The following is a 12,100-nucleotide window of genomic DNA, read 5'->3' as shown; positions in this document are numbered from 1 at the left end:
GCGCGCGTTGAAAGAAATGTTTAATAAAGTAAACAAAAAAAATATAGTTTTTTTTTTTTTTTTTTTTTTTTTTTTTTTTTTTTTTTGTAAATTTTGATACTTTTAGATCAGAATTGCTCTTTATTTCATAAATTACGTTTTCATATTTTTAATTTAATAATTTCTGCATGCCATTATACCAGATTTAAACTGATGATCTATAATCCGGAAAAACCGATAATCCGGAATCGCCGAAGTCCCGACGAGTCCGGATTAAAGACCTTTGTCTGTATATATATACTATATGCTTTCTAGCAATTCTGAGGAATGGAAGGTACTGGAAATTTCTTGGCGTAAGCGAAAACTATATAAGACCAGAGAGAGCATTAGTTCTCAGTTTAGTTCAAAGTTTAGCTCAGAGTACTGAGCGATAACTATGTTAGCTTTGCTTTGAGGCTTTTTATATTGTCTTCTGTTTAATGTTCTTACTAGTTTATAGTGATAACTGATGCTAAAGCAAAGTTTAAAGTTTATAAAATTAAACATTTTTAGCAATAGTAGCAATAGAAGCTCCCTGAGATAATATGTTGTGTAGACATTGAAGACAATAAAGAGGTTTCAAACTTAACCAATTTATTAACAATATAAAAAAGAATAAAAGCACAAAAAAAAATAAATTTAAACAATATCAGAGTCTTAGAAAAAGTATATTATAACCATCATTCATCAAATAATATGTTTACCTGGTCTCCAAAAATACTGGCATTCAATACAAACAAAATGTCCTAAACAGTAATTATGTGGTCTCAAATGAAATTGGCTACACATTCAATAAGTCCATGGTCAATGGTCAAGAAAGCACCTGAAATTTAAATTAAGTTCTTGAAAGCACTTAAATCCGGCCTAACTCCACTTATATTAGTTGAACACGAGGAATCGCCGCTAACTTATTTTAAATGCCACCTTCATGAAGAACATGGATGCCGCCCATGGCAGTCAGTCACATTGTAGCTTCTGGAACCAAGGAACTTATTCTGGAAAGGTCATCTTGTATACAGGAACCAAGGAACTTATTCAGGAACAGTCATCTTGTGGACAGGAACCAAGGAACTTAGTCAGCGGACTGCATAAATCCTTCTAAAGGGGCTGGAAACTGCCAGGAAAGCAGGAACTAGAAGGGCTGAGCCAGAGTGACGCGAGATACTTATACCAGAAGTAGGCATGACGTCATCTCACGGCAACCAATCAGCTATCAGCACGATTCGCCTTTCCAGATGACGTTACATCACATTTCATTTTTGCATCTTAATTAGGTTGAAACAGTCCGTTCTCAACACAAACAGTGGCAGTAAGAAAAAGAAGTAGAAGTAACTACTATATTACATTAAAATAAGAACTAAACCTAATAAACATTTCAAGGAGGAGAGATGATGCAGTAAAAGCTTTACAATAAGTCATATTTTCCAACAATAACTACTGATTGTACTATCTTCAGTACTAAGAAGTGCTGTAAGAGTACTTTTGTGAAGTTTCAGAACTGTGCTTCTTTTGGGAAAATAAATTTTATCAAGCCATCATCAGTTATGTGTGCATTTAATCCATTATGAAGCCATGTGCATGCACATTATTTTTTGCTTTGATCATCACTTGACTGTTGGCATATATGGGCGCTTGAGATATGAATAACGTAGCAACGTCTAAACTTTTTTTTTTTTTTAAAACATTAGTAATTGAATATCTAAGCACACTTAACCTTATGTTGGCAACCTGCCAATTATTATAGACTTCAACTAACTGTACTGCAAAATGTCGGGTGTTGATGAGGAGAAATTTAATAGAAATTTCTTTCCACATGCACGGAATCAATTTTGTTAATCAGTCTCGTATTTCATAAGATTAGATTTCATGCTTTTTTGAATTGAGAATAATTGATTTATTATTCAGTCTAGGAACAGTACCAGAGCTGGCACATCAAAATTTAAAAAAGGCAGTATTTTTAGAATTTAGAGAAGTATTAAGCAACTAAATTAAGAGATTCTAAAAAAATCTTAAGAATTCAGAGAAGGCATTGGGAGGCAAAATTTTTAAATTTTAAGGAGGCACATGGGAGCAGAATTTTGGACCCGCAGAAATTGCACCAAGCCGCCCGAGATAAACCTTAAGTATATGGTGAAATTTATTCATTGAGGACTCGGCTAAGCCTTAAAAGTATGTGCTGGAAATAGGCATAAATATAATAAAGAACTAATGTAATTCAGGCTTAACTTCATGAGCATGCAATAGAAACAAGACAAAATTTAATGGAACATATCTTTAGTCGCCAATCTCAGTACTTTTCCATTACGCTGGCACAAATCTCGCTAAGCAGATTGGCGACAACATACAGCATACACATAAAAAATGTTAAGAAATGATAGTTCTTAGAATTTTGAAGGCATAAACATTTTAATATTGTTTAAAGTTTTGTGAAAAGCCAATAAATTTGTAAAGTAACATTAGTTTAAGACTTTAATATGCTTTCATAGTTCAACATCCTAATTCACCATTTTGTATCACGCGACCCCAAGTGTTCTCATCTCGCATAAACTATGTTACAAAAAATCTAATTCTCTCAGTAATTATGTACTTTAATTTGGAATACAAGTTTAAATGCTAGAATTACTTTAATTCGTAGGAATAGCTTATGTAAAACCACAGTGCTTTATTTCACTAGTACATTCTCATTAGAATTGATGAATTTAATTCTTGACTATGGCTTTTCTGTATTTTCGCCTTTGGGTGAGTAGTGTGATGACATCTTAATTAACTTAATTACTGCAAGTGGCCTTAGGGCATAAAATTGAACTATCTGGTAAAAATTCTATGTAATTGTATGCCAGTATTGAAAGAAACAATCAATCTGATAAGAAATGGCTGCAACTTGTTTTGAAAATGAGGTGTAAAAGGTTACCAGCAATGATATTCCGTTTGGCATCAATTGTACCATTATTGGCGACTTTATCACCTGCGCTGGCAAAACGGAAAAGTACCCCAAATTTTTTAATTTTAAGGAGGCACATGGGAGCAGAATTTTTGACCCGCAAAGATTGCACCAAGCCGCCCTAGTCAAACCTTAAGTATATGGTGAAATTTATTTATTGAGGACTCAGCTAAGCCTTAAAAGTGTGTGCTGGAAATAGGTATAAATATAATAAAGAACTAATGTAATTCAGGCTTAACTTCATCAGCATGCAATAGAAGCAAGACAAAATTTAGTGAAACGTATCTTTAGTCGCCAATCTCATGATATATTGCCAGTAATGTCTAGGGAACTCTAGATGAGGTTTATGATGATTTCTGCAAATTTTAATGTGTTGAGGTATTGCAAAAAAAAGTCAAATTTTTTAATTAAAAAATTTTTTTAAGAAATGTGGAGGATAAATGAAGATGCTATAATAGATTTTTTTTACTGTGATAACTGTGGCACTTTCATCAATTATCTAATGGATGGCAAAATCTGTGTTGTGGTTTTAAATGCAGAAAATATCACTAGCTGTAGTGAAGATAGTTATAGAGATGTTATTAAAACTAAAAAATTCTGGTAAAAGAATAGTTTAGGGTATCCCTTGGCGAAACGGCGATTTTTGCGCGAAAAATTGCCACTACACAAAGCCAAAATAACAAGACAAACAATTGCACAAACTCGGTATCCATGTACACATCCACTTATTTTCACTTAACCCCCCCCCAAATTGCAAAAAAATGGCATTGCGCACTCCTTTGACTTTATCCATGTACACGTCGACCTATTTTCACTTAAAAAAATCCCCGAATTGCACAAAAATGGCATTGCGCACTCTTTTAACTTTATCCGTGTACACGTCGACCTATTTTCACTTTGAAAAAAATCCCAGAATTGCACAAACTTGCATTGCGCACTCCCTTTACTTTGTCCATGTACACATCGATATATTTTCACTTAAAAAGTCGAAGGAACACCAAATTCTACAATATAGGCAAACAAAAAGTACATAATCTCAATAAAATACATTTTAAACCAAACAATAAAATAACATAAAAAAGGAAAAACATGTTATACATTTAAGCACTACCAAAAGCAAATATTCACTTACAATGATTTTCGAGTACGCTTCATACACCCAGAACCACGTAAAAATCAAAATATCAATCATACTCAAATGACTTTTTTCAAACCAAACTCAATGACTTCTTTCTGATCGAACGCTTCACATAGTGACCATCTGAACCTTTCTTCCTACAAACCCATTCAAATCCATCTAAACGGTTTTAACAGAAACTACAAAAATGCTTACAAAACATCCCATGATTCAAAATTTCCCAGAATCATGCACCCGATTACGTCGCAATAGGGTTTCCATAACATTCAACTACTCAGGCTACCATAAATGAAACAACAACTTCGCCGTAATACAAGGGTACCTTAAAGTCTACTCTACCCAAAATTCTGATCGACAGTTTAGTGGAAATTCTTGACATACTAATTACAGAACTTAAAAAGTGGAACTTGTAACTAGATATGAAATTATGTCTATCTATAGAATTAAAGAAAAAGAATAAAAACAAAGTGAATTAAACAATTTACATTGACGTAAATGTTTAAGTAGCAAATGTGTAAAGCAAATAAATAGAGCTTTTTTTGTACATTTTCGATTTCTTAAAGTCATAAATGCTTCATTATTTGATAAACCATTAATTCATATTTTTAGTTTTATAATTTCTACATGTTATGTTACTGCGTTTAAACTGATGATCTAATATACAGAAAAATCCCAAATCCAGAATCGCTAATGTCCTGACCACTCTGGATTTTGCACTTTGTACTGTATAAGTAAGAAAACTGTGAAATTTAATTATTTTACATTTTTTGAATTCATTAGTAATTGATTTAATTTTCAAATTAATATGCCAGGTAATATGGAAGTTATTGTTTAAACTAGTGAAAACTTCATTACTTTTTGATGGTCAGCATCCCTGTAAAAAAGCCATAAAGAGGTACTGAGACAATACACCTTGTCACCAAAAAGTATATGTCAACCCAGATATACAGGTAGCTTAGGTGTGTTTGAGTACATGTGGGTTTGTGTTTTGGAAATTGAAAGTATTTTTCTGATTAGTCTTTCATTTTGTATTGAGTAACATTTTTGTTTGTTATTATGAATTGTAATGGAACTGGGGAGTTTGCCTTCTTTTATTTTGATTATATTTGATCAAAATACCGTAAGTAATTTATGGAGTGTGTTTTCAAATTTCTACTGTTCTTGTGTGATCATGATTGTAGCTAATGTGCATTGTGAAGTTTATGCATGAATCGCAACACTCTGTTTATGCAACACTCTGGTGTTTATTTTAGCAAAAACAAATCTCTGTGTACATGGAAAGAATTGCAGTACCCCCCGCCCCCCAAAAAGTGTGTCTTCTGTGGAAAAAGACATTGTATCATTGAAATAGGTATAAACAGGGCTTAATTTCTAGAATTAGAAGGCCATGGAGAAAGAAGAAAAAATAAGTAAAATAATTAATAATTAAATTATTTCAATATTTAAATTAAAGTTAAAATTCAATAAAATGTAAATAAAAATTTAATAAATTATTAAATTAATGATAAATAGTTAAATAATATAATATATCAGTCGTTATCTTATTTAAAGCTATGGCGGGATTTACATTTTCACTCAAAAACTAATAAGTAGCTTGTGGCACAATGTAACAATTGCAACAGTAGTAAAGACATCGACGCCATGCATGAAGATCTTATGCAAACACTGCTCTCAGTGTGCGAAAAAGTCTAGAAAAGGAAACATTACACAGCCCCGAAACGCACTCCTTGGTGGAGCACCACGCTGACTGCTGAATGCAGCAAAGTCCGTGCCCTAAGCCGCAAAATGCAAGCATGCAAGGATCCCTTAGAAAGAGAGACACACTCGCTAATTTTTCGAAAGCACAGAGCTGCTTACAAAAGACAGATTGCCAAAGCGAAGTTTTCATCCTGGAAAGAGTACTGTACCGACACTGCGAATAAGTTCGGAACTGTCTTCCGTATTGCACATGACAAGATGTTTACACCTACTAATCTTACTGCCACAATAAGCCACGGAGCAGCAACTAGCACAGAAGTAGTTGCGCACATTCTGGACAATATCTTTAGACCTGATAACGCAGACACAGATAATCCCGCACAAAGAAATATCAGAGCCAGCGTTGAGCAATATTACAATACCAAGAAAACAGATTTTGAACCACTGCCTAACGCCAAAGAAATAAGCGACATTGTTAAAGCGTTAAACACCAATAAAGCACCAGGTCCTGATGGGATAGATAATGGCATTCTGCAAGCCATTAACAGTATGCATCCGGAGTTACTGCATGCCTACATCACTGCGTGTTGGCGCAACAGATATTTCCCAGCCGGCACGAAACTTGGTGAGGTGGTGCTCTTCCTCAAAGCGAAAAAAGACCCTAATGTACCAACGTCTTACCGGCCTATTTGCCTTCTTCCTGCCTTGGGTAAAGTATTAGAAAGAGTCGTCCTTCAAAGACTTAAACACTATATCCTGTCTGGACAAAGCATAAATGACAAACGATACGGCTTCATTCCTGGCAGATCGGTGGATCACGCGCTGCAGCACCTACGAAAATTAATAGCAAATAACAGAATAAATAACCAACATAGTCTCATTATCTCTGTGGATATACAGGGCGCTATCGACTCGTTGTGGTGGCCCGATGTACTGAAGAGATCACAGGACATGGGTAGCCCTAAGATTCTCTTTGACCTTATTTACAGCTACCTAAGTGATCGCCGCTTACAAGCCACTACGGACGCAGGAGTGCACTCATGTTCCATCAATAGAGGCTGTCCTCAAGGATCCTGTCTGGGTCCACTGCTCTGGAATCTTGTAGCGGACACAGCGCTGACTCTCTTTAACACAGATCCTCACACGGAAATACTGGCTTATGCCGATGACTTTTTGCTGGTAACCAAAGGGCACAGCCGCAACGCATATGAGACTAGGGCACAACAAGCAATGGACAAGATGGCCAAATGGGCCAATGACCATAAGTTAACTATTGCCAACTCAAAAACCCAAGGTATGCTTATCTGTCCAGGTAAGTGCCATCGAAGAACCCCGTGCATCAACCTTCATGGGAAAAATATTAAAATAGTCAGAAACTTGAGGTACCTTGGAGTTATAATTGACGACACATTGACTTGGATGCCACATTTAAAGGAGGTCAAGGCACGACTTCACAGGATATTTCATTCCATGCTCAGAACAGCAGCACCAACATGGGGAGTTTCTTCGAGGATGCTTAAGACGTGGTACTCTATAATTGCTGAACGTATTGCACTATATGGAGCCTCCATGTGGAGCATAACGATCACTACTAAAATGGAGAATCTGCTACGCTCAGCACAAAGACCATTCCTCCTGAGCATTACCCGAGGATATAAAACCTCGCCCACTAATGCTCTAAACGTGATTTCAGGACTACTGCCTCTGCATCTCTTAGCTCAGCGCGAGAGTGCAATAGTGCAAGTGCTCCAACTCAAAGAGACAATAAGTTTATGGGATAGAACTTATGTTTATACTGACTATGAGCAAAGCATTCCCGAGCCACCTTGCCACCCGGCCGAATTCAATATCTCGATTAACTGCAGGTCACCAACGTGGTTCAACGCCACTGCAATCTACACCGATGGTTCCAAAGGAGAATGTGGCACTGGTAGCGGATACTGTGTTCTACTTGGGAACCAGATCTTAAAGACCTGGGAAAGAAAGCTTAAGCACCACAACTCAGTTTTTCAGGCTGAACTGATTGCATTAAAAGCTGCACTTGTCTACGCACTGGAAAATAACTATTCCAGTATATATTCAGACTCAGCCTCTAGCCTCCAGGCAATCCAAGGCAAATGTAGTAAAAATCCACTCATCAGGGCCATACAAAAACTCTTACTAAGAACACCTAAATACTATAGGCCTGAACTCCAGTGGGTACCTGCCCACACTGGAATACTGGGTAATGAAATTGCAGATGCAATAGCCAAAAGAGCAGCAACTGACCCCCACGTTCGCACACTTGACGTGCCTCTCCCGGATTCGTTCTTAAAAGCTGAGCTCGAGAGAGAATTACTCAAACTTTGGCAACATCTGTGGGAGACAGAAACCACTGGCAGAAGAGTTTACAGATTTTTTCCAAAAGTCTGCCGGCTTCTAAAATCTGGCTCGTCTCACTTCACTCAGTATCTAACAGGACATGGTCCCTTCATGACTTACCTGCATCGCTTCAGATGACGCGAAAACGAGCATTGCTCATGCGGGATGGTAGGAGATCCGGACCACTATCTGTTCGCTTGCAGAGAGACCGCTAAATATCATCTTAGGCAACCAGTAGCAAACCACATCCATGCATGGGCCGAAGCTACTTCAAAAAATCGCAATGCATTGAAACGCATATGCGATTGCATAAACATTGCACGCACAATCTCAGACAGGCTGGAGTAATTCTCAGCCACCATCCTCGTCACCAGCACAGCCCCTGTATGCTCTGTACCTGTAGCGAACTAATTTTACCTTAAGTTAGCTTATTCGGCTTTTCTTATTCCCTGTATATATTTATCTTCTTGAACTGTAAACCTTGAATTATGAACCTTGAACTATGTATTTTGCCTTATTTTATGTATTGTTTCCACTGTTTTGCCTTTTTTTTTATTTTATGCATTGTTTTACTTTCTAGTATTTTACTTCTTATTACTTTTAGTATTTGTAACCACCTATCCTTTACTCTGTAAATATGTAACTGGAATTGTTCTTCACGCCCGCAATGCACCCTTCTTCCATCATGCACTATCGTCTTCGTCCAGCATTTGTTTGCACTGCCCCCAGCAGTCGTCTTGAGCACAATATGTATTTATAAGTGTGTCTTTTGTTCAAGTTATTTCCGTCAGCCGGGCTACCTGGCCGATATACTAACTACCCAGTGGACCGGACTCTGTGGAAAGAAAGAAAGTATCAAGTGATGATAGAAACAGACAATATGACATATAGACAGCAAAGAATGATAGAAAAAGGACTCTTCTTTTTCCAACATGCCAATGAAAAAAGGTAAAACTGTTGAAGCATCGTAATGAAAATAGAATACTAGAAACACTATGAGAGTATGGACGGAAATTTTAACAGAGAAGTGTGTCGAAAACAAAAGAGAAGAGTTCAACGCTGTCTGACCACAATCCCCAGTCGATATAATTCTTGTCAAGCAGAGTGACAAGGAAAAGAACTTGCCCTGAATCCAACTCCATAACAACATAAAAAATATTAAGCTCTATACAAGTGTGCACGTACAAGTGTTGTACGTGCATGACCAGGTTTTACTTTTGAGGACAAAAACTTTACCCAATCTCATAAATTTAATGCATTTCCTGCAGAATAAGCCTTAGACATGTAGGTAGAAGACGTTTCTTTCCTTAAACGTCTTAACCTAAGTCGTCAAAGTGTTTATTTCTCAGAAAAAGATAGGCATGCATTCAGAAGTTAGAATCGATTTTTAAAGCTTATTTGTTGATAAATTTAAAATTTTCTGCTAAAATTATGGTTAATTTGCATAAAAAAAAGTACCAGAGCCCTTTTATTTAAGGTTTCGGGGCCCTCTGGCTAGAATTACGGCTTACTTCAAAAACTGAGAAGTACTGAAGCCCAGCTTTGGTGGACTCCAACAAAATTTAAGCTCTGGGTATAAAGATGCCCAAACAGCAAGTTCGCTATATTAATAGTGCGGGTGCAGATAATCAGAAACTGCAATTTAAACATGAATATCTGAGTGCAGAATTTTAATGAATTTAAAAAAGTGCTATATGTTTTGTTTACTTTGTGTGATTCACACAGCCTACTATTATTTATCTTTATTGAGAACATTTCAAAATGATGTACAATAGAATAGACTTCAATGTGTAATACATAGCTGCTAACATTTTTAATTTTACCAAAAGACTTGAAGTGTTTCAACATGCTTTCCTGGTAGATCACTGGTTCTCCATTTTCTATTTTTAGCCTTTACCAAGAAAAATATTTCACAGTTGTAACTAAAATTTATCAAAGTAATGAAACTTAAAATGGGCAAATTTCATTCCCCCTACCCTTAGTGATTTTTAATTTAATCTTTTTTTATTAAAAAAAGATTAAATTAAAATTGTCTGTATCTATTGTAAACATTTATAGAATTATTTATGAGAAATCAACCAATATTTAGTCAATTAAAATTTTTATTTTGTATTAATATATATTAGACTAATAGTTTTATCTGTGCAATAGTATGTACATTAGTTATTAATTTTATTTTCAGCATAAAAGTGTAAGAAAATTACAAAATGAAATTAGCCCATGAACATAAAATTAAATATGAATATATTTTTCATCAGAAACATCTTATAAATAGTTGAATAACCCAAATCGTGTACTATTATAAAGCAAGCTTAAATCAATCTGGAGTTCTTTGCAAATGGCATCGCTGCATAGTTCAAACTTCCAGATTTCAGGTTTTGGTACATGAACTTTCAGGTTTTCAAGGTTAGTTTATGGTAATGTAAATTTTTATGATTTTAATACAAGTTCTTGAACAACTGTTTGTTCTTTTTCTAGCCAGAAAATTCAATTCAACTGATGCAGTTCAGATGCTTCGTACTGTAAGTCTAATATTATCTGACCTTTTTATATAATTTTAGATGGCAAAAGTTTACAATTGGGTGCCCCTTGTTTATTGGCGATTCTTTCTTGACACCAAGATTGGCCCAGGAAGTCACAATTTCAAGATGGCCGCTACACAAAACCAAAATAAGAAGTCGAAGAATTGCATAAGATCTGTGTCCATGTACACATCGATCTGTTTTTACTTAAAAAAAATCCTAGAATTGCACAAACTAGGCATTGCGCACTGCCTTAAATATGTCCATGTACACATCAATCTCTTTTCATTTAAATAAAATCGGGAAGCTAAAACAAATTTAAAATTGTCGTGGTAACCAGAAGTGAAGTTTCATCGCCAAAATTTTAAAAAAATGTCGCCAATCGAAGGGGCACCCAATTCTACACTAAGGCTTTTTAAACCAAATATAAAAGATATGCAAAAATTAGTTATGGCATTTTAAAGGAAAATTTAAGTTATATATACAGTCTGACAATTAAAAAATATGCTAATTCTTTCACTACAATTTTTTTAAACTTTTGTTATCATTGTTGTTATAGTTAGTTATTTAGGAACCTATATATTATCCCATTGATCATGAAACTGTCATCAAGCAGTATGATTTAATTCCAGTTATGGACAAGGGTGATGTAACAATGCACTTTTGACATTTGTACTTTCGTTTCATGTGACCCAGATTGATTCTTGATAAGTTTAATTTTGTTTTTATGAAAAAAGATGTAAATTAATTACTGTTGCTGTATTTTTCCTTCCATTTTGAAAGAAAAATTATAACAATTTGAGACTTGCTTTCTACAGAACAACTAACAGTGGAGTTTTTCCTAACGGTGGAGAACTACAACCAAATTATGGAATCTTACCATAGAAGAAAGTATGCTAATGGACACAATATGTGTAGCTAAATATAGCTGACATAACAGTAATAGATTGCAATAAATATCTGCAGGAAGTTTGTGCTCATAAAAGTTCTAAACAGACCTTCCAATAAAATTGGAGGGCTCAACAAAATAGCAGAAGCTGACAGAAACGTTTTTAGGAAGGAAAAAAAAAAAAAAAAAAAGGATAAAATATTTCATGCTCATTTTTATTAAATAAATATGCATGCAGGAACTATTGCCACAACTTTGGGGGGGGGGGTCTCTGCCAAATTTCATGGAAAGCAGGATGATACACAAGTACCATTATTTATTTCTTAGATGGCACAACTAAAACATTATTTTTAAATATGAAACTAAATGCAAATAATTAAGAATACATAATTGAAAATGATTCCATTAATTTTTAAAATGTATTAAGTTTTTAATTCTATTAAATTTTAATTTCAAAAGCTTCATAAAATAAGAAATTCAGTAGTTTTCATATTCAAATGGGTGATAAACTAGAATGATGAAGAAATCATTAG

At 35.0% G+C, this 12,100-nt stretch overlaps 1 protein-coding gene across 1 annotated transcript in view; it reads left to right on the top strand.

Annotated features, from left to right (window-relative positions):
* Positions 1-12,100, top strand: part of LOC118196353 (SEC14-like protein 2) — a 79,379-nt gene that overhangs the window by 11,384 nt on the left and 55,895 nt on the right. Inside the window, exon 3 of the mRNA XM_035367789.2 lies at positions 10,635-10,678. Coding sequence (XP_035223680.1) covers positions 10,635-10,678 — 44 coding nt within the window. The remainder of the gene's footprint in view (positions 1-10,634; positions 10,679-12,100) is intronic.

Source organism: Stegodyphus dumicola, chromosome 7, assembly GCF_044657685.1.
Source record: "Stegodyphus dumicola isolate Sdum_Otavi_A_Nest chromosome 7, ASM4465768v1".
NCBI lineage: Eukaryota > Metazoa > Arthropoda > Arachnida > Araneae > Eresidae > Stegodyphus > Stegodyphus dumicola.
The sequence above is the reverse complement of the archived record's forward strand: the minus strand, read 5'-3'. Positions and strand labels throughout refer to the sequence as shown.